At 48.6% G+C, this 22500-nt stretch overlaps 2 protein-coding genes across 2 annotated transcripts in view; one reads left to right on the top strand and one right to left on the bottom strand.

Moving 5' to 3' along the window:
- The window catches only part of LOC135811864 (circularly permutated Ras protein 1-like), a 12750-nt gene extending 4906 nt beyond the window's left edge, over positions 1–7844 (top strand). Inside the window, exons 6-16 of the mRNA XM_065325102.1 lie at positions 282–552; positions 1026–1071; positions 1568–1715; positions 2192–2279; positions 2587–2790; positions 3629–3821; positions 4099–4344; positions 5365–5481; positions 5911–6006; positions 6314–6405; positions 6784–7844. Of these exons, the coding sequence (XP_065181174.1) occupies positions 282–552; positions 1026–1071; positions 1568–1715; positions 2192–2279; positions 2587–2790; positions 3629–3821; positions 4099–4344; positions 5365–5481; positions 5911–6006; positions 6314–6405; positions 6784–7081 (1799 nt within the window). The 3' untranslated portion in view covers positions 7082–7844. The remainder of the gene's footprint in view (positions 1–281; positions 553–1025; positions 1072–1567; positions 1716–2191; positions 2280–2586; positions 2791–3628; positions 3822–4098; positions 4345–5364; positions 5482–5910; positions 6007–6313; positions 6406–6783) is intronic.
- Positions 7845–7979: 135 nt separating this feature from the next.
- The window catches only part of LOC135811865 (N-alpha-acetyltransferase 40-like), a 24333-nt gene continuing 9812 nt past the window's right edge, over positions 7980–22500 (bottom strand). The window contains exons 6-11 of the mRNA XM_065325103.1: positions 19208–19276; positions 14919–15011; positions 12927–13010; positions 11980–12017; positions 10181–10220; positions 7980–9056 (exon numbers count right to left, since the gene is read on the bottom strand). Of these exons, the coding sequence (XP_065181175.1) occupies positions 8912–9056; positions 10181–10220; positions 11980–12017; positions 12927–13010; positions 14919–15011; positions 19208–19276 (469 nt within the window). The 3' untranslated portion in view covers positions 7980–8911. The remainder of the gene's footprint in view (positions 9057–10180; positions 10221–11979; positions 12018–12926; positions 13011–14918; positions 15012–19207; positions 19277–22500) is intronic.

The raw sequence follows: 22500 nt of genomic DNA, 5'->3' as shown, positions 1-22500 counted from the left end.
CTCGCCACTCAAACATCTACTACAAGATTCTACATAGTGAGAACACTGCGCAGCGTTCCTCACCTGGCTATTGACCAGTTGGGCGACATCCTGATTGCTACCCCCCCTCCCTCCCCCCCCCCCCCCCCCCGGGTCTTTCACAGTACAAGGCAGTACAGTGTGTGCATGCTTGTGGTTGGTTGTGTTTGTTTGAATTTGCGAACCAAGCAAACTGGATAGAATAGATCCAATGACAAAGAAGCATTGTGTGCTTGTCTTTTCGTGTCTTGTCTTGCTTCTAGCGAAGAAGAGCGGCTTTCTGCAGAGCTGCTTCCGGCGTCGCTCCAGCGCATCTCGTGGTGCTGGTGGTGGTGGTCGTAGTCGAGAAGAGACAGTGCGGTGTCGCCGCGCCACTGCCAACGTCTTGCTGGTGGAGCTGGGTCGCCTTGCCGACGAGCCCGGCATGGCAACGGGCGATGCGGTGCGCTGCAGCGGTTGCTATGCCGTCCTCTCGGCAATGTCCGCAGTGAAGACGGTGGACGGCCGCGACACGTCGGCGTCGGTCTGGACATGGTAAGCCAGGTATATGTTGTTGTTGTTGACTTTCATTTTACTTCACCAATTGCACAGGCATTATGCTTGAAGAAGAGTTCCTGTCTTGTTCCTGTTGTATACGAAGGTCATTGAGACACTTATTTTTTGCCAGGAGTCCAGAGCCCCTCCATACTGCGCGGGGTCCGAAGCCACCCATATGCACCCGGCCCCCCCAGGCATACACCTGTCTTTGTATTGCGAACCAGCAGCAGAAAGCGATGCCCTGCATTATGACTGATTGTACCGTGTATGTATTGCAGCATGCTGACTGATACCATGGGAGTGGGATTTCCCCTCCCAAAACTGGACACATAGTTTTCTGCTACCAGCCCAAACATGAATTAGTTGTGTCAGCGACTCACATACACACCTGATCCAGATGACGTCCCATGTGTTTAAAAAAAAAAAAAACCGGTGTGGCTGTGTATGTGTGCTATGTTGATTATTCACAGTGAGTTCTGTAATGTACAAAACAAGGTGGACGTCGCTCCAGAAGAGGTGAGTTACTTGTCTAAGCATCTTTTGAAGCTGTGTGAATGACGGGTGTTAATCTAGTAGCATATCTGGAAGTGTGCTGGTGAATTTAACTCTTTTATTGAAAAGCGACATGGAGACAAGAGATTAGTTATTGCAATCAAAAGTGTTAGCGAAGTGTTACTGAACAGGTAAGAGTAGAGCCCACACGCTCTCTTTCATTAACACAGCAATACTTCAACTCATTTCACAATATTACAACGTTTCGGCAAATTGCCTTCATCAGGTTCACAATGATGTGCAAGCTCTCAAACCAGCATTGATAAAGGCCAACTACCCTGTCAGTAAGAGCTGGGTGTGAGAAGCAGCGCGATAAGAATTCAGCTAGTAAATAGCGCTAAAGCTAAAGTAACAGAATAATAGTCTATGTTCGGTGTCCAGCACGCTGTTATTATTGTGGCTGTTGCTGCTCTTGTTTGCGGTGGTTGTCGTTATTTCCTTGTCGTTGTCGTTATTGCAGGTACCCACCACACCGTCCTGTGACTACATGCTGCACTCTCCCGCTGCCGCCGCGGCCACCAAGCCGTCGAACAGGGACGGGCTGGTGGTGTACTGCATGGATGTGAGCGGATCGATGTGCGTCACAACGGAGGTCAAGCAACTGCAAGGTATGCCCGGTGCAGAAAAAACCTCATTGTTGTGGACTCGGGATTCCATGGCAATGCCAAGCTTCACAGCAGCCAGTCTCGTAATCGTTATTCTCCTGGCGTCCTAGTTCCAGTGCACACACTGCGAAAGACACGGACCGTACTCTTTTTAAAAGTGTTGTGCCGCATGTATTCCCACATTAGTGAATACAGTATGCCAATGACCTTCCGTAGTCCGCAATGGAACAAAACTGGTGCGTTTACAGAGAAGAATACCAACAGCACTATCTGTATTTGGCCATTTAAATTTCTCTGTAGCCCTTCATTTTATACAGAACTCTTACCAGTAACTAATCAGCATTCGACTCCTGCTCGTCCCGTACTTGTACAAACGTGCCAAAGGGTGCTACATTGCATTGCGACATTGTCTGTTCGTGTGAAGTGTTTTTCATCTATGGTAGTTCTTGTACTTCTCCGCGTGTGCCTGCCTTGTACAGCTGACTGGAGTGCCATTCGCAGTGGTGACTCGTCGCGCTCCAAGCAGAACATCTCCCGTCTAAGCTGCATGAAGATTGCCGTGAAGCGGTAGGTAGTCCGGTGTGAAAAGACAGAACCCTGTACGATTTCTGTGTGTGTGAGTGTAGGGGCGGGGGTGCTGGTATACTGTGAAGGTGCATTGGGTTGTGAGTGAGCCAGGGGATGGGTGCATCAGTGTGTTGCCTGTATCCTAGTAAGCAGGTCATACATTACATATCCGGGACACCAGGGCCGTGTACTTTTCCGCTAAACCAAACGTGTGTACCGCTTTTGTTGTGTGTGTGTGTGTCTATGTGTGTGTGTGTGCACGTGCGTGTGTGTGTACACGTGTGTATGTTTTTTTGTTGGAGCACAGACAACTGGAGCATCTGCAGGTGGAGAAACCCAAAACACGCGTAGTGCTGGTGACGTTCAGCAGCAAGGTGACCGTGTACGGTGATGGATCCTCCGACGCCATCGTCCTCGCCGGCGACAAGCTGTACGACTTTGAGCGACTGTTGAGCGAGGGAAAGAACATTGCGGCCGATCTGAAGGTGGACACTATTGAGAATTCCATAAAGTGAGTAGGAAAAGCTAGGTTTTCTCTAGATTGTTGCAGTACACAACTTGGCTACTACAGTCAAATCTGCCGTTAGCGACCTCTGCTGTAGGCGACCATCTACCGTTAGCGACCGATTTTCCGTGCACCGACGGTTTCACATACAAACTGATCTGTCCAGAGCGACCATCTGCTGTGCGCGACCAGCGACCGCGATTTCATGCACGGTGGCTGCATTCAAATCTGCTGTAAGCGACCGCGACCCAGGTTCAGTAAGGTGCGAAACTGTACTTGCCAGTGTGCTGTCAACTGCAAAGTGTGAAAATGCGCTGTCTTGCAAGTGCGATCGACTGGCGCCTGGCCTGTACTGAGGCTGTGCTGTAGCTCTCAAGTCCAGGCAGTGTCGATCTACTGCCGTGTCGCATACGCGTGCTATACGGGTATGGTCGTCGTTGAATATCCAATAAAATGATATTAAAAATCACATTATTCTCGTTGATTTGAGTACATGGAAGCATATACCTGGTATGCCGGATTTATCATACATCTGCCGTAAGAGACCATCTGCCGGAAGCGACCGCTTTTTCTTGCACCAAGGGGCGGTCGCTTACGACAGATTTGACTGTAGTACTTCTCCACACGGATAACTTGATACGTTCTCATACCGATCTGCAAAGACCGAAATTTGAGTGTGTAGAGGACGTGTAACAGTGAGCCCTGCCTTCATGCCCGTAGACACACCAAGCTAGTGCTTCACTGCTGAGCATCATCTAAGTGTGTTAGCCCGTGACCAAGACACTCACATGCCATCATGTGCGTGTGTGTGTGTGTGTGTGTCTGTATACTCTCTTCTCCACAGGAAACTCTCGTCGGTAGTGGACGCACTGGAGGAGGGCGGCGCAACGGCGCTCGGACCCGCCCTGACCGTCGCCGCTGGCATGGCAACCAGCACGGCAGCGGCCGAGATTGTCCTGTGCACGGACGGACGACCCAACGTGGCTCTCGGCGCCCTGAACAGCAGCGGCGAGGGGGGACCTGAGTTCTATGTACAGGTAAGAGGGTTTTGCTCAGAGTGTTGCTGAAGATGGGCCTGGGGCGGAAATCAAGATGGATTGCATCTGCCAGCGCAAGTCAGGGCAACTGTCTGGTTGTGTATTACTGCTGGTCTCACTGTTAGTATTGATTCAATACTGAGTCGATAAGTCCCATCCATTTGTTCTTGTTGTCCTTTGCCCGATGTTCCTACGGATGCGGAAAACTCGACCTCTGGCCGAGTCTGACGCGGACCGTGATATTTTTTTGTTCTTTTGCCCGCTATTGTCCTTGCAGATTGGTGAGAAGTGTCGGGAGACCAAGTCGGTGGTGTCCATCTTGGGCATTGAGGGCGAGGACTGCAACATGAGTCAGGTGGCTAAGTGTGCAGAGCTCAGCGGCGGAGACGTCAACAAGCTGAACCCGCTGGAGCTGACCCGCCAGCTGCGGCTCATTTCTCAGAACCGCACGGTGGCCACTGACGTGGAGCTCAGTGTCCTGCTGCACCCGTCCCTCCAGCTAGAGAAGACCGTCTCCTCGCAGGTGAGAACTGCTGCAATGCTGCTTAACACTAGAACTCGGCAAGGATTCTACTGTTTAGTCTATGGGAATTCTGATCCTGGTACCTTGTGCTGAACCGCTATGTGGCATCGTCTTACTACTGTAGTGTAGTCTTTCTAATTGGACAGTGAATACTGTATAGCATGCAATATTAGGTGTATTAAAATTTCGGTGTCAGCCACCTGCCATGTTTCAGGTGTAATCGTGAGAGGTCCTTCTTGCCTCAACTGTGGCTGACCATAGGAAGTCACGCTTTTCTGCCGCAGTGAATTTGACGCCGACTGCCATTGCCGAAGACGTGTAACCGTCAGCCCTTAGCGCTAGTTTGGCGGGAGTTGGAAATCACACTTGGGTGTCAGCACTGGAATGCATTGCACTGCTTAGTGTAGTAGTGTTGCAATGCTTAGTCCCAGCAGTGCTTAAGCTAGTCACAGAAGTGCTTGCGTTGTCAGACATGCCGCTTGGGCTATCTTCAGCGCTATCTCGCATTGCTTTCTCGCTAAGTTCCGCAGGCCAGCTGGTGTTACGGCTCTATTGTAGTGCATGTGGAAGCTGCCGCCTCATCAGTATTGTCTCGGTGTGAGGGTGACGTGTGATGATACGTATAAAACAGCATCGCAGAGCGCTGGTCTCCATCAGTGTTCACAAGATACGTATTGAAGCAGGAAGCAGTTCTGTGGCCCACCCGGGCATTGGATACAGCTGCAAACAACTGTGCCACACTGCCACTACGTATACTGTAGCTGTAGTGATACTGAATGAGCTCCTGTGAATGGTAGATGTTTTGAAAACGCCGGTGCCTGTTATTGGATTGTTGCTGAGTGCAAAAATTCATTGACCGCTCTAGCGTTGCGATTCTGAATGCATTGCAAGTTACAATTAAATTACGAGCACTTTTAAAAAGTTCCTTCATCGGCTTGTGTTAATTTGCTTGTGTTAATTTGCTTGTGTTAATTTTGACCATGCATGCTGTGTCTATCTGTGTGTGTTTGTGCTATGCAGGGTCTGAGCCGTATCATTGTACCGCTTGGCAACGTAACGCAACAGACCGATCTCACCTACCCGTTCCACGTGCGACCCCGGGAACACGGACTGAGCGCCAACAAGCTTCCCTTTCAGGTAGGAGCTGGCATACTTGCGTACAGGCTGGTGCCTCTAATCAAAAACAGCGAGGTGGATGCCGTACGCACTGTGGCCATGTTGTAGCAATTGGATGCGTTCTTTGTTGTCTGCAGTTATAGAAGCTACCTTTGCGTGATACAGTCTCAGGTCTACACTGTATGCCGGTCAGCAGATGCATTGACGGATGCCTTGTAGTGATGTGCCATGTGCTTGCGATACTACAAGTAGTACGTATTATTACTTAGCACAGTGCAGTAGAGTAACCAGGACACTCAGGTCAAGTTCTACAAAATGTTTTAGCAGCCTTCTTCAACAACGAAAACAGTTTAGGTAGCATTTACGAATTTATAACCGGTATGCTGTGCTGGTTTGTGCTGTGTGTGTGTGTGTGTGTGCGTGTGTGTGTGTGCGTGTGTGTGTATACAGGTTCAGTTGAAGTACACCAGACCGGATGGTACTCAATACCTACGTGTTATCAGTGCATACCGGCCGGTGTCCAGGAACAGAGATGCCGTGGAAGAGGTCAGTCATGATATGCAATCTGTCTGTCTCTGTCTGTCTGTCTGTCTGTCTGTCTCTCTCTCTCTGTCTGTCTGTCTCTCTCTCTCTGTCAGTCAGTCTGTCAGTCTGTCAGTCTATCTGTCTCTTCTCGTGTTTTCCCATCCACTGTAGTCTCCTGTAGCCATTGCAGAGTGCGCACGTGGTAAATTCTGCATCTACTGTGTTCACAGGAGCCTGTACATACACTATTCTAAACTTGCGTCTGTATTTTCCTTCCTGTGTGTGTGTGTGTGTGTGTGTTTCATGCACCTGGCTGTGACACACGCAGGCATGTCACATTGCAGTGACTGGACTGGCGGCCATCCAGCACGCTGCACAGCAGGCCACAGACGGACATTGCGAAGACGCACGTGCCAACCTGTAAGTATATAGAGCCAAGACAACTCTTTCCACGAGCAGCTGCTTAGTGGTGGCTTAATTGCGCGCCCTGCTTTGTTGGCTTTCGACGGCCCAGCTATTTGAATGACAACTCCATTGCAATTGGTCGGCTTGTCGTTCAAATTGTTTCTAAGCTCCACTGCTCACTGTGCACACCTTACGGAGTGGGGGCTTTTCAGGAGACGCTCAAACTCCTTATAGGTTTTTGCTGAGTATTGTACACGTCTGTCTGTATGTGTCTAAATTCTGTGTGTAAGTATGTAACTTTACATGTATGTGTGCATGTGTGTGTTTTGTGTCTGTGTGTGCCCATGCTAATGTGCAACGCGTCGTCGCCTGTGTGTTCTAACCCTGGCCTAGGCTGGCCACACGTCGGCTACTGGAGCGCGGTGCAAAGCACGACGACCAGCAGGAAGAGCTCAGCATCTACATGGCCGAGAGCGAGGACCTGGAGGATGAGCTGCGGCGACGTCATCGCTCCCATGGCGACGGGGCAGAGCGTCATCGCTACGACGACGAGGTGGTCAAGATGCTGCACCGCAAGCGCGCCGCGCACCTGGCGCAGTTCCTGTGCGGCTCTGCCAAGCGCCGGCTGGTGGAACAGCGCCGCGCCGCAGACAGCCGGCTGAGAGAGCAGTACTACGGATATCGCTTCTGAGATGCGTCTGAGCAGCTCAATTCCATCACAGTGCGCTCATGCAAGCGTGGTTGTGCCTGTTTCGGTTAAATGTGATCCAGGGGAAGTGAAGCACAATCTGATCCATGTGGCATGTGTGGCCACTTCTCCAGGAAACATTGCGGAGACCCTGAGATGCCACAGATGGGTGAGATGATGTCACCATAAACGATATGACTGAGATGATGTCATAGTGAACTCTACCCGGAGCGGCGTAGCCTGTATATAGATGTCACCTTGTCAGAGTATGCATGCATGGCGGCTTTACTGGTGCACTTGCTTAAACTAGTGTTCGATGTGCGCTGCATGCGTCATAAGCAGATAATTCTTGTCAAGACCCAGATGTACAATAACACTTTCAATAAGTGCAGCAGCACAGGCCTGCTTGCTTGGACCACCCATTTCAGTGAGTGTGGCCAAGACACCATTACAATCACTACAAGCACAAGTCTACGTTTTGAATGGGCAGCTACATAGCTTAACTGGATTAAAGCCAACCCATTCAATAGCCACCACGTTTATCATCTCGCCTTACAATATTAATATCGGGTAAGGGATAGGAGTCAAGATTGTAATCTTCCGTTGTTCGGATTTCGGATATGCTGTTTTGTATGTTTTAAACCCGGTCACATTCATACCACAGTACCACATTCAAGATCATTTCCATTGCATGTGTGGATAGATAATGCATTTCTTTCTCCCACATGTTCACTACTCGCATGCTCATGCCGGTTTTATTTCACGACACGTCTTCCGTTTTGGGGCTAGGTGCGTTTACAGGCGGCGTAAACATAAGGTGTGATCACACTATTCCTGAGGTCACATTTCTCCAGCCAACTAGCTTGTCCTGTCGGGCGTTGCGGTGGCCACGGGAACGGGCAAGGAACGGGTACGTAAAAATCTTGAAAAGCTTGGCAAATCATTTTAGACAGGTAAAAGAGAAATCTATCATACTCTGGTAAAAAAAAACTAAAAAAAGGAGAAAAAAAGGTTGGTTGTTCCCCACACTACTACTATTACCACTATTCCGTACCGTTGTACTCGGTTCAATTTCAAACAACTACCTGTCTACATGTAGGCTGTATCTACTGGCAGCGAAAAGTTGGACATGTCCACACATTTTGTGAAGCGTGGGCAGTGATCGATTGTCTTCAAGCAATGAGCTGCGACAAACCGAGTCCGAGAACGAAGCGACGGGTTCAAAAATGTAACGTTGACGTACCGGCAACAAACTGGAAGGTACGCGAGGCACGCCCGCTCAAATTACCGGGGAACGGCCATGACGACAATGGCGACGGCAGTGAGCTCAGGTGAAGCCAACCAATCCTGTGCTGAAACTGGCAACACGTTCATATAGCGGAGACGCGGAGTACATGTATCGGCGGTACACGACAATACAGAGCTGGCCGACATGCACGATGACAAACACATTGGCTCAAGGAGAGGGTTATCGACAGGGACGACGACGCCATGGACTGCCTAAACCACCAGCCTGGCGATCTCCACCGGTAGGTTGTCGTTGATACTGCAGCTTGCACTAAGGCGGCGGTGAATCCCACACAGTTCATTGACAATGAAATCGGCAAGGTGACTTCAATCGTGACTAGGCACATCTCTTCACGATACCATCTCGTACCTCAGGAAAGGGGAGCAGAGAGAAATCCACGCTCAACCCCTATCGAATGCAGGCAAGAGCCGAGTTAACTCCACGCTCAGCCGTTACCATGGAGACCAAAGGCAGGCAAGAGGAGACATAAATCCATACTCCACCATGGAGACCAGCGGCCGGCAGAGTGGTGGTTACCGTGCCGACTAGGCCACGGCAGCAGCGCTAGCGGCCGGCACCACAGCAACAGCGGCCTGCACGGGACGCAGTCGTTTGCTGACAATCTCGTGTGCGTAGTCCTCACCGTTGCCAGGGTCACACACGCACGGCGATGTGTCGTCGTAATCAAACCTGAGGGAAACGAAGAACAAGTGCATGTGAACACACATGCACACACACACACATGCACACACACATGCACACGCACACACACGCATGTGCATGTCCAGGCATAGACGTGTGCGAATGCACATCCGGACACGGAAATAGACAAAAGAACACTTCGTCCCGGACCACGGTCAAGCTTACACATCGCACAACACGCACGCACGCACATCCATGCATGCCCATCAAGAGTACATAACCCCCCAGAGTGTGCAACTCCCACATACCCTGCTGTCCCGACAGAATTTCAAGTTGACGTCATTATTTATGACGCAATGCTCCTTGCACCAGTGATTTACAACATGTGTACGGGTGTCAACGCATCACACGTTTTTCTTTCCAATAATTTGTACAGGATCGATCTGCTTCGGTCAACCACAGGTTCCGGATTCGTCTGGTAATCCGTGTACAGTGCGCATTGCATCATCAAAATGACGTCAACTTGAAATTCTGTCGGGACAGCACCCATAGTGGAGTTGCACACTCTGGGGGGGTTATGTACTCTTGATGCCCATGCATAGACACGTGCAAACGCACACAGAAATAGACAAAAAGAACACCACTTTGTCCCGGACCACGGTCAAGCTTACCCATTGCAAAACACACGCGCACACATACCTTGATGTTTCAGAAAGTGATTTCCACAAACTGCTACACTTTTACTATAAACAATCATAGGCGGTAACCAGGACTCACATCCAACTCATTACAAAGTCCACAGTAAAAGACAGTGATTTATCAAGGTATCGATGTCACTACTCTCGTACAGTGGTGCTGCATGAAATTCCAAAACAAAGTGGCGTCCCGGACTTGCCCAGCCGTTGACGCCCTGGAAGTGGTACGAATGCCGTACGTACTACACAGCACAACTACAGTGATACAATCAGAACTGGTCTTGGGCTCAAGTCTTGTACTTTGTGTCGAAAACCCACCAATGGCTGTGCAAACCAACCGACAGTTTGCCGGCTACATCCCTGCAAGCAACAGCCAGCCTCAGACAGCCCCCGGATGTCATGGATTAGAACTAACAGGCAGTTTACGGGCCTCAGACAGCCCCTGCCGCGGATCTCATGATTTAGACCTAGCCTTACTTGAGTACTTGTAGGAAGAACTTCATTGATGCCATGTTCTCTGCATGCACATATACATATATACACGTAAACACATAATTAAGCGAGGGTCCCTGGTTCGAGTCCTGGTGGTGACAGTCAATTTTTTCTTCAGACTTTTCCCGTTTGTCTCTTTCCCTCAAACCAGTTAATATTTTTATGACTTGGGGCTCCCCGCGTGCTAGTTTGTACGTGAAGTGTGTGGGTTACAGTGAGGGCTGCGTCCCACCCGCCTGTGTGGATTCATAGGAAGTGTGAGTTACGAAGTCTGAAGAAAATGTTGAACGGCCTCTGCTGGGATGACGACTACACCATAGCTCAGTGGTTAGAGCATCGCTGGCTACAAGCGAGGGTCCCTGGTTCGAGTCCTGGTGGTGACAGTCAATTTTTTCTTCAGACTTTTCCCGTTTTCTCTTTCCCTCAAACCAGTTAAACACATAATTAATATTAATTATACACACACACACACACACACACACACACACACACACACACACACACACACACACACACACACACGCGTGCACACACAAAGCACAATGCCAAAATGCCCATCTACAGGTAAACTACAGATTAGAGAGGTTAAGATGCACGTTATTTCCGACGTGACTCGCAAGTTCACGTCAAAGTTGGCGTAAAACTCCAAATTTCGACGTGACCTGCAGGTCACTCGCGTTGTTTTCCGACGCGAGAGCCAAATAGCACTAGCTAAACTTTCGCGTCACGTCGGAAATAACGTACATCTTAACCTCTCTACTGTCTGATGATCAGCTAGCGCGTGAGAAACTCTCAGTCAACTCTGAGTGACAACGATTACTCATCCTCTTCTACTAAACTGGGTATCGTGAAACACCCTAGACAAAATAGTAGGGCTGAAACAATTATACCGATAACTCGCATATCGATCGTTAAGAGTGCAATCGATAATCGTCAGTGTTCAAAACGAGTGCTAACGATTTTTTTATGCATGCATATCAGTGACAGCATTCTAGCCCTTGCACTCCATCCGGTAGTGAATACGAGTACAGTGGTCCCTCTATAATCCGGCACCATTCGTGCTAGAGAATTCTGCTGGATTAGAGAGGGTGCTGGATTAACAGATTTGATCTACTGTTGCTATGTGCATGAAGAGGACATTTTTGCTAATGAAAATTATGCTGGTGTATAGAGGGTGCTGGTTTATAAAGTGCCGGATTAAAGAGGGACGACTGTACAATCATGTACTTTCAAGCACAATACAATTGATTTGTGGCTTTGAAAGAGATTGGGAGAGAGGGCTTTGGCTTTTTGGTGCATTTCTGGGAGAGGGCGGAGATAAGAGCAGTTGCCACAGGATGATGACAAGATTCAGTTGTCAACAGTGCGGTGCCACAAATCTCTAACATTGCAGAGGTATCATGGAATTTCTTCCTAAACTGGGGTTCGAGGTACACGGGTAGAGCCAACAAGAATCGATAAAACCAATAAATCGATCGTTAATGATATTGGCTGATCGTTAGGAGTTATTGAATGATCGTTTCAGCCCTACAAAATAGCTACTCCAAGCGCGCATGTCTGTGTGTGCATGTGTGCAAGTGTGTGAGGAAGAGAGAGAGAGAGAGAGAGAGAGAGAGAGAGAGAGAGAGAGAGAGAGAGAGAGAGAGAGAGAGAGAGAGAGAGAGCGGGAGAGAGCGAGAGAGAGAGAGAGAGAGAGAGAGAGAGAGAGAGAGAGAGAGGGGGGGGGGGACGAAGAAAGGTGGACCACAGGCATTGTTTCCAAATGTCCCACTCAAATGTATTACCTTTGAAGACGGTGGCTACAACTTTGGCCATTGATGCCCTGGAGATAGGCCAAACACACACACCCACCCATATACACACCCGCGCATGCGCACACACACATACGCACATGCGCACGCACACACACACAAACAACGAGAACAAGAACGACTGTCACATATATCCCCGTACTCGTGTTTCTTCTTCTCTTATTGCCCACAGGGCATCGTGAGAATAAAAGATTTCAAACAAGACAACTTACTACAATGCTACATGCAGGTCTCAGAGCTGCTGCTGGAGCCTCTCAGGCGTGCCAACAGTGAATACCCGATGCTCACACCGACTACTAGTAGCCAGCCGTGCTTCACCTGGTAACAACAACCTATGTAGGCTCTTTGCTTTACCATGCCATCGGGATAGGCTTGCGCATTGTCCAGCCATGCACGCTGCAAAAAATAACGTGATCCCCATTTTGCAGATCACCGGTAGCCTTGTTCATCAAATATTTGAGAACGGGTTTGTCAAATACTGCTATCGGATAGCAGGGTGAATCTGGCCTTGGATATGCACCGTGGGTACTTACTGAACTCATGAGGCAGTGGCAGTGGCTGTGGCAGTGGTAGGGAGATGAGTGGTCACCTCTGCCAGGTGACACTGTATTGTCGTATGACTACTGGTAGGCAAACATTCCTCCTATCTGTAGATGTCCTTCAGACCTGTGTGTGCTTGTTCTGGAGCAGGGGATACCGTGTTCTGCAGCAGCTACATACTGTACATGCTGAGCTACCGTAACCCTAACCCTAACCCCTTCAAAAATACTGTGCTTCTATATTTTTGAAATGGACTGTAACATCCATACACAAGTGCACACACACACACACACACACACACACACACACACACACACACACACACACACACACACACACACACACACACACAAAGCCAGTGACAAGGGATAAAAACTTACTTTGCAGCAATGAGCTGAGTTAGCTGCATCATGAAGCGGCCAAGCCCCTTCCGCCGAACACTCCTTTCCAACTGGATCTCGTACCTAGCGGACAGCACATACGTAAAGTCAGACAGACACACACACACACACACACACACACACCACACACACACGCATGCACGCGCACACACACACACACACACAGACACACACACCACACACACACGCATACAAACACACAAACACAACACTGTTCTTAGTATCAAACGCTTGCAGGTCATATATCAGGAGAGGGCACACACACACGCTGAACGAACTGAGCATAACACGTGTTAGGCCACACGTTTTTATTTCTATGTTTCTCGTCACCCGCGCGCGTACGATTCAGGAGTCTGGAGGAAAAAAAGAAAAAAAACTGTGCTGCATTGACTGCATGTGGGGACCAGCAAACTCAAGCACATGTACATAATGTGGCCTGGCCTGCGCGACACATGATGCGAGGTCGGCATTGTTTGTGCACAATCTAGCTGCACATGCACAGATTGTAACAGAAGCTCCTTACACATACTAGTTGCTAACTATGGATGCTATTTTGCATGGTGCATTCGTAGATTTTAGTGTGAACAACGGTCTAATAAACTTTTTTTTATTTTTTTCAACCTCTCGCATACGTTTTTAGGTTTTCAGGTGACGAGAAACATAGAAATAAAAACGTGTGGCCTTATGCCACATCAGCAAATGTTCAAACCACACTTCTAAAATCTAAATGCAAGCATAAGCATCAGCTTGCGGCCTGCTCATCAATGAAAGAGGAGGTGGAACTAATTCACACTTCTAAAGCCACAACAGGGGCGTCAAAACATATTGTAGTGTAGTACGGTCAGCCACCCCAAGCACAATTTACTCGTGGGGAGTGGTGGCTGAGCCGAAAATTCTGGAAATTTACTTAATTTAGAGCCCAGATCAGTGTTTTATAAGGAGTACCGGGGTACCTGGGGCGAAGAGAGTGGCACGGTCAATACCGTAGTCGAGTCTGACGCCCCTGCGCAACTGTATGTGCAAGCGATGCACCAAGACAAAGGCATGCCTGTACATACACACACTCTTCAACTGCTTCATGCTTCAAAGCTATGCAAGCCATGCTTCAAAGCTATGCAAGCCATGCTTCAAAGCTATGCAAGCCATGCTTCAAAGCTATGCAAGCCATGCTTCAAAGCTATGCAAGCTATGCTTCAAAGCTATGCAAGCTATGCAAGCTATGCTTCAAAGCTATGCAAGCTATGCTTCAAAGCTATGCAAGCCATGCTTCAAAGCTATGCAAGCTATGCTTCAAAGCTATGCAAGCCATGCTTCAAAGCTATGCAAGCCATGCTTCAAAGCTATGCAAGCCATGCTTCAAAGCTATGCAAGCCATGCTTCAAAGCTATGCAAGCCATGCTTCAAAGCTATGCAAGCCATGCTTCAAAGCTATGCAAGCCATGCTTCAAAGCTATGCAAGCCATGCAAGCCATGCTTCAAAGCTATGCAAGCCATGCAAGCCATGCTTCAAAGCTATGCAAGCCATGCAAGCCATGCTTCAAAGCTATGCAAGCCATGCAAGCCATGCTTCAAAGCCATGCAAGCCATGCTTATAGGCCATTCACACGACGGGCAAACTTAGTTTATCGTACCGTTTCCAAGGATATTTACTCGGATACGATAAACTTGGCCACACGCGTGCAACTGATTTTTTATCTTGGCCGAGGCCCTTTTGCTCGCGATTATCTTTGCACGCCAGGAAAAGTGTCGGTTGTTGACAGTGCGTACTGCAAATGCAGTGCTTGAACAAGGGAAAATTCCAAATTGAACATTTCCCGGCATTTTCAGGAGGTCACTATGGATACATTGACGGTTGCAAAGTTTGCCCAGCACCGTGTGAACTGGATCACGGTTTGCCAGTGTTATCTTGGTCACACATGTGCAAGTATTTACACGTCGTGTGAATGGCCTATTACAGGTGGAACGACTTACACATATAGCACCTCAACTTGCTCGTCGATGTCGAATCGGAAGTTTACCAAACCCAATGGTGCGTTGTCCTCAGCTGAACGTGCAATGATGAACCTAGTGCACACACACAGCAAGCAAGCGCACGCGCACACACACACACACACAAACACACACAGCAAGCAAGCAAGATTGAAAAGCACAGCCAGGGACTCAAGGATGACTGCAAAGACAAGATCAACACTCACACAAGACGGCGGTACCGCCATGCAAGACAGTTGTAAACTATACAGTGTTGTACCGAGTAACACCATGGAAACACAGGTAACACCATGGAAACACAGGTAACACCATGGAAACACAGGTAACACCATGGAAATACAGGTAACACCATGGAAACACAGGTAACACCATGGAAACACAGGTAACACCATGGAAACACAGGAAAGAAGAAATGAGCAAAGGCCTGTTTACAATACCAATTTTTGCGACGCGACCTGCGACGAGGTGCGACGCCAGAACACAATTCACAAAATACTTTGGTTTTGTGACAACTTCTGTGACATTGCAGGGCCCATAATGCAAACTTTCATGTACCAAAGTATATGTACTTTACCAAAGTAAAGTTTGCATTGCTCGAAAGTTTGCATGATGGGCCCTGCAACGTCACAAAACCAAAGTACTTTGTGAATCTTAAGCTGCAGTCGCACCTCGCCGTGGACCGCATGTCACGTCGCTAAAAGTAACGTTAGTATTGTAAATGGGCCTTTTTCTCAGCTCTTCTTCCCTGTGTTTCCACGACGGGCCCTGGGCTGACCATGGCAGTGGCCAGGGCAGGAGAAGAAAGTTTGTTTTGATGATTTTTCGCAGCTTAGTTGGTGCTGGTGTGGAAGAGAAGAGAAGCAGAGCAGAGAGAGTCACCTTTGTCGTCGTTTGTATCTATACTTTTCATATTAGTAAGGCAAGGAGCTCACAGTTGAGGAGGCATCCTGTGTACTGGCTGTCTTCCAGAAACTGTCTACAAAAAGGTGAGTCCCAGTCCGATTACTTGGATATGAGGCAGAACGATGGAGAGATCCACTTCAAATACGTCCGGGTGTCACCCCCAGTTTTCGACAAGCAGCTGGATCATGTGAGGCCACATTTACGGAAGAGAAGAAGATACTGGAGTAAAGTACGAGCAACAATCACAGATGCTGACAATCTGGTGCTCACCCTGAAATACCTAGCGAGCGGGGCGTCCGCCCAGGACGTGTCTATTTCACTCCGTCCTGGTCACTCCACTGCGCACAAGATCATCACGGAGGTGTGCAAGGCTATTTGGCTACCTGCAGTGCCCGAAGACACCTTCTGGTTGGAAAGCCGTTGCTCAAGAGTTTTACATTCGGTGGAACATGCCGCATTGCGTCGGAGCCATTGATGGGAAGCATGTCAACATGCAGGCCCCATATAATTCTGGAAGCCCTTTCTTCAACTACAAGAACCATCATTCCATCGTTTTGATGGCGGTTGCCGATGCTCGGTACCGGTTTCTAATGGTCCATGATGGCGCTAGTGGACGGCAAAGTGATGGTGGTGTGTTCGCTAACTCCAGCTTCGGACAAGCTTTGAAGGATGCAGCGGCAGGCATTCCAGACGCAGACAACTCAGTCCTTGGCCTTGGAAAGTGTCCTTGCTTCCTTGTTGGAGATGAAGCATTCCCTCTGCAAGGATGCCTCATGTGGCCATATCCGGGGAAGAATTTATCTCTGTGCCAGCGCATTTTCAATTATCGACTTGCAAGCATTCCTCCAAATAATTGAAAATGCACCTGGTATTCTAGCTGCAAGATGGCGCGCATATTCCGACAGCCGATTGCTGCCCATCCAGCTCGTGTTGAGGTTTTGAAAAAAGGCGTACGTTGCTCTGCACAACTTCCCACAGACAGTGCAGCCATCCACTTACTACCCCCAACACTGGTCTTGCTGACTTTGAGGACCACGCTGGAAAGTTCCCGGAGAGCCATGGAGCGTCAAGGACTCACTGGACTCACTCCAATTTCTCGCGTTCGTGTGCTCGGTCTTCACCCACCTGCGTCTACCTCTACACCGCCTGTTGCTACCGCTACTGCAGCAAAACGCCGTTGAGAAGATAACAATGTTTCTCCTCTACCATTAAATTTTGTCAGCAACATTCTGGCTGGCGCAAGTCCTCTTCCTGATCAAGAGCTGGAAGGGTATGTACACCGGTGTCTGAATCGTATACACACTAGCGAGAAAATCTTGGCCGAACACTCTAAGAAAGTCAACTTGTTGCAGGCTCAATTAGACGCCAACACTTTTGATGCTTACATTTTAAAGAAGGTCGCCAAACTTACTAATGCAGCTCAACTCATTGAGGCCACAGAGTATGTAAATTTAATTCACTGATTGCCTCAAGCTCCTGTAAAACTCAGAAGGCCGAGTCTACTGTTAAAGAAGCTAGGACCGATTTCTACGATTTTGTCTCACAATGCTCTTCAGATAAACTCACTGCCGAATTTGCTAGCCTTCTATTGTCTCGTTTCGATTTTCTTTCTGCCAAAAAGAAATCTGCTGGTTTTGCAAAGGCCCTCAGATCCAAGCGCTCTGAATCCTTAAAACAAAAAGAACAGAAAGACGTAGACATGCACACAGATGTGTTTCTTCTCTTCCGCCACTGGCGGAGGAAATAGGCTCCTTGATTAAAAAGGAAGTTGCAGCAGCGCTTAAAGCTCCTTCTTTGAAAAAGATTCAAAAGCCAAAAACATCCACAAAACCTAAAAACCATTCAAAAAAACTTGTAAGTCTGGCAGCAGAAAAGTTGCTACCCACCGAAAGGGCAAAAGACGCTGGAGGATCTGAGGGCCCAATACAGTCATTTGGAATCTCAGAATTCGAGATCATTGTAAATTTGTGATTAACTCCGGTGTTCATAAGTTTTCAAACTTTTCCTTCTCCCCAATTCAAAAACAAGTTCTAGGATATGGTGATCGGTTTCGCGTTACTACGTATTCCTACTTCTGCACGATTACTGATTTTGATAAATTACAAAAGCAAGTTAGATGGAAGGATTGTTTTGCCAGATCTGCTCCTACAGTGAACAATTCTGTTTATATCCCTAAATTTCATCTTAAATCTTCCAAAGATCCTCCTCTTGCTTTACCCGGCACTGAAAGCAACTTGTTAGAGTTTCGCCACAAGTTGTTCTCTAGCATTTCAGTCGCTCGTAACAGAAAATGTAATTTATCTCCTAAAGAACTGTCTGCTTACAATGATCTTAGAGATCGCACAGATATTAAAATCTGCCAAGCTGATAAAAACTTAGCTACAGTTATTTTAAGTTCAGTAGATTGCTCTGCTGGGTGTTATAGACAACTTTCTGATAAGAAGTTCTATAAGTTTTCGTTCTCATCTTGCAATGACGAAACTGAATTCTCAGCAAATATCCAATCGATTACGAAACGATTTGAATAACATTTGTAAAAAGCATGCTGCCATACTTACAAATCGAGATTTTAAATCTTTTTTCAGTAACTTTCCTTTCAAAGCTGCACGCTTCTACATTTTACCCAAAAATTCACAATCCATAGCTAACCTAAGGACCCCAATGAATGATGTTCGTTTCAGGGACGACAAAAAAGCTTTTGCGACGACCCCTAAGGAACGTTACCTACAAGTAAAACTAGTCCCTCTCTAATCTGTGCTAGAGCAAAACAGGGCGGACGTCCGATGGCAGGCGTCGTTAAACTTTGTGCCCGCAAAGTGGAAACAATGAGCAACCTGTTAAACTTTAAGACTCTTTACACTTTCAACTCTTACAGAACCAGTTTTTGCAATGCGATGTGCGACTTGCGACGAGCTGCAACTGCGACACATGATCCACGGGTTTTTTTTCCTTCTGCGACATCTACATGCAGTGCACAGTGCGTGCACGCGCACGCTACATGCATGCAACTGCACTCCATTGAAGTACGCCGCATGTGTCGTAAAAGTTAAACTCCGGTCATCTTCTGAAACAGTGGTCGTCCTGCTGCTTGCGACAGTTTGAGACAGGCATTGTTTAGTTGTCGCAAGTATCGCACATCGTGTCGCAAAAAGTGATACATTTATTGTGAATGGATACTAAATGGAAGACTTTTCCCAGAGCAATCCTACCCCTTACACACACATTTCCAGTTGAGACCACAAATTACTAAGTCGGTGCTGTATCAGGTTAAGTCTCATATCCACTATGATTGCGTGCTATCACATTACATGTACACACACACACGCGCGCGCGCGCAGGCACGTACACACGCAGCACAAAAGACATACCAGGCGCGCTCGTCGAAGATCTCGTCTCTCTTGTCGTGATCATTCCAGCCCCAGCCGCAGGATACGTACCTAAAACACACACATGCACACAACCGCACATACATACACATATGTGCACACGTACACACGTACACACACATACATGTACACACACACACATACACGTACACACACACAATAATTATCTACCTTGTGTACTAACAGAAGTATTGCTATCGAATACGGTATAATGCAGCAGAACAGAACACACAGAGTGTAGGGCTAGGTGTACTAGGATGGCAGCAACACACTGTGTGTTGGCAGTGGAATGACACTAGGATGGCAGCAACACACTGTGTGTTGGCAGTGGAATGACACTAGGATGGCAGCAACACACTGTTGGCAGTGGAATGACGGACGTTGCGTTTGCACTAGAGTAGCTTCCAGAGCCAAACCTTACCAGCACTGTTCGTGTGACTTTCAAGAGTACCATAGATTCCACACCAGTCAAGGACAACTGACCTACTTTAATAGCGACGTACAAATGTACAATGAAACCGGGCCATGCATCATCTACAGATATCTCCCCGTGTGCATTTCAACCAGTTTGAGTTAGAGCTTGAACCTTTCTAAGCATTCGCAAACTCCACTGCAATCAGTTGCACATTACTTTTCTTCAATCCAGACACACAAATACGGTCCCTCCGCCGCAGATGACACCTCAGGTTCACCGGATTTTTGGTCATGGCCCATCAGCAGGGTGAGTTAGGGCCCGGTCACACATGCACTCGAAAGTAGCGTATACGCTGAAGCGAGGTCGCAGGAGCGAAAAATGGCATGGCAACGGCGAAAAGCGGAACTTCCGCTTCAGCGGAAACTCCAATCCGCTTCCGCCAAAATTTTCGAAGCGAGACTGTCGCTTCTGCTGATTCGCTTCAGCGGAAAACACCACGGTCTGCTGTATATGGACTTGCTACGAGAAATTTGTATGCGTATGATGTCCATGCACCGAAAATACGTGCAAGATAGTCATTGACCTCGTCCATTCTCCGTACTGTATGCACCACAGTCCACTTTACTCTCATTTTCCGCCAAAGTAGGAGTTTGCCCTGTTTGTATGTGTGACCATGCACACATGGTTTCTCTGGAACGACACCAGGCTCGCTGCCGCCGAACCTCGTCGCCGAAGCGAATCCCAGTTCATGTGTGACCGGGCCCTTAGAGGCTGAGCAAGACAATCCTCGTTGCACAGCTGGTGACAGCCTTCAACAAACAAAACCCTATCTTGAACGCCCAGAGCGCGTGCAATATCGCAATACCGGCTACAGCAACATCAGTGGGCGTACGCACACGAGCAGAGGAGCCAGAAGGGGAAAGCCCACGGATAATAACTGCAATCCCCGCACGAACGCTGACAAAGCGAAAGCGGACCTTTTCAAACAGCAACACGGTCTCCAGAAGAACAGCTACACATCGCTATGCACCAGGACTATACACATACACACACATACACGAACACACACACACACACACACACACACACACACACACACACACACAGACCAGGATTATACACACACAGAGTACAGAGCACGGGCAGGCAGTTTAGTTCAAACAACGTAAACGCACTGAGGGTGGTGGTGCTACAGTACGAGATCATAGCTGTAGGGAGCATGCAACACCCACCGACACAGTACAACACGCAGATTACACGATTTTCACGAATAACCGGTCACACGAAGAAAGCGGATTAACACAATCCCTGACTCAAACGGCGACACGAGCTTCAACAGCTAACTTCTAAGGTGAGCGAGCAATGGAAGATTGACGAACTGAGAAGAGCAGCCATAGTTATATGTGTAATGCTAATCGTGAAACTCAACACGTAGTGGTGGTCACCCGGGTGAGAACAAGACTAGAGTCGTGTGACCTGCGACAGTAGTCACAGTAGGACTGTGTTATTTCACACAGCCACTCAAGTCCTCACTCTTTCTCAAGTCCTCACTCTTTCTCAAGTCCTCACTCTTTCTCAAGTCCTCACCCTTTCTCAAGTCCTCACCCTTTCTCAAGTCCTCACCCTTTCTCAAGTCCTCACCCTTTCTCAAGTCCTCACTCTTTCTCAAGTCCTCACCCTTTCTCAAGTCCTCACTCTTTCTCAAGTCCTCACTCTTTCTCAAGTCCTCACCCTTTCTCAAGTCCTCACTCTTTCTCAAGTCCTCACCCTTTCTCAAGTCCTCACCCTTTCTCAAGTCCTCACCCTTTCTCAAGTTCACACTCTTTCTTAAGTCCTCGCTCTTTCTCAAGTCCTCACTCTTTCTCAAGTCCTCACCCTTTCTCAAGTCCTCACCCTTTCTCAAGTCCTCACTCTTTCTCAAGTCCTCACTCTTTCTCAAGTCCTCACTCTTTCTCAAGTCCTCACTCTTTCTCAAGTCCTCACTCTTTCTCAAGTCCTCACTCTTTCTCACGTTCACAAGGATACACCATTTGACCATTTGACGCCCATCGCCAGAGGCGATGATAGTGATGCTACAGCAGAAGCCATGGCAGTTTGTGCTGGGATGGCACCATTCAACAGCTAAGGATACACACACACACACACACACACACACACACACACACACACACACACACACACACACACACCTGTCCTGTAGAGTCACTGGCGCAAAAGGGTCACGTGATCCCACCACTGGGAAACTTGAGAAGAAAGAGAGAGAGGACACGACGCCCGATGACGCTCCAGGTGCACGGGTAGTCGCATCCGCTTGCCGGATATGCACACGTGCTGGAAGGCTGAGCGCTCCTCTGCTGTTGGTCTATGCGCCACCCTTGAACAGCGATGCCTGCCCCGTCCCCGGACACCGCGAAAGCAGCGACCACACCTGTCACAATGCGCGGCACAACATCCCTCCGCCGGTGCCGACGTTCCGGTAGCTCCAGGTGGCACTGTGGCATCCACCGTTGCGGCACACACATGCCGGACCAAGCCACCGCGGCTTCTCAGCCACCGCCCACACTGACTGGCGCCCCGCTGCTCAGACACAGGCCGCGCACGCTCCTCCAGACACTTATGCCGAGCCATGTCTCCTTTCCGTGCAAAATCCCGTCCGTATACCGTACATACCACTCGGGGCGGAGGCTCAGGCGCATTGTCAGGCTCTTGGTAGGTGCTGCGCCACTCCGCGCGGGACTCACATGCAACATCATACCATGATGCCTCCACGCCACGGGCACGTAGATCCCGGACAGCACAGTCCTTCCATCTGCGGCATGGGCCATGTGCTGGGCGACGCTGCAAGAAGGAGCCAAACAGT

The sequence above is a fragment of the Sycon ciliatum genome, chromosome 3, assembly GCF_964019385.1.
Source record: "Sycon ciliatum chromosome 3, ocSycCili1.1, whole genome shotgun sequence".
Lineage (NCBI taxonomy): Eukaryota > Metazoa > Porifera > Calcarea > Leucosolenida > Sycettidae > Sycon > Sycon ciliatum.
This window is presented reverse-complemented; position numbering and strand designations above follow the sequence as displayed.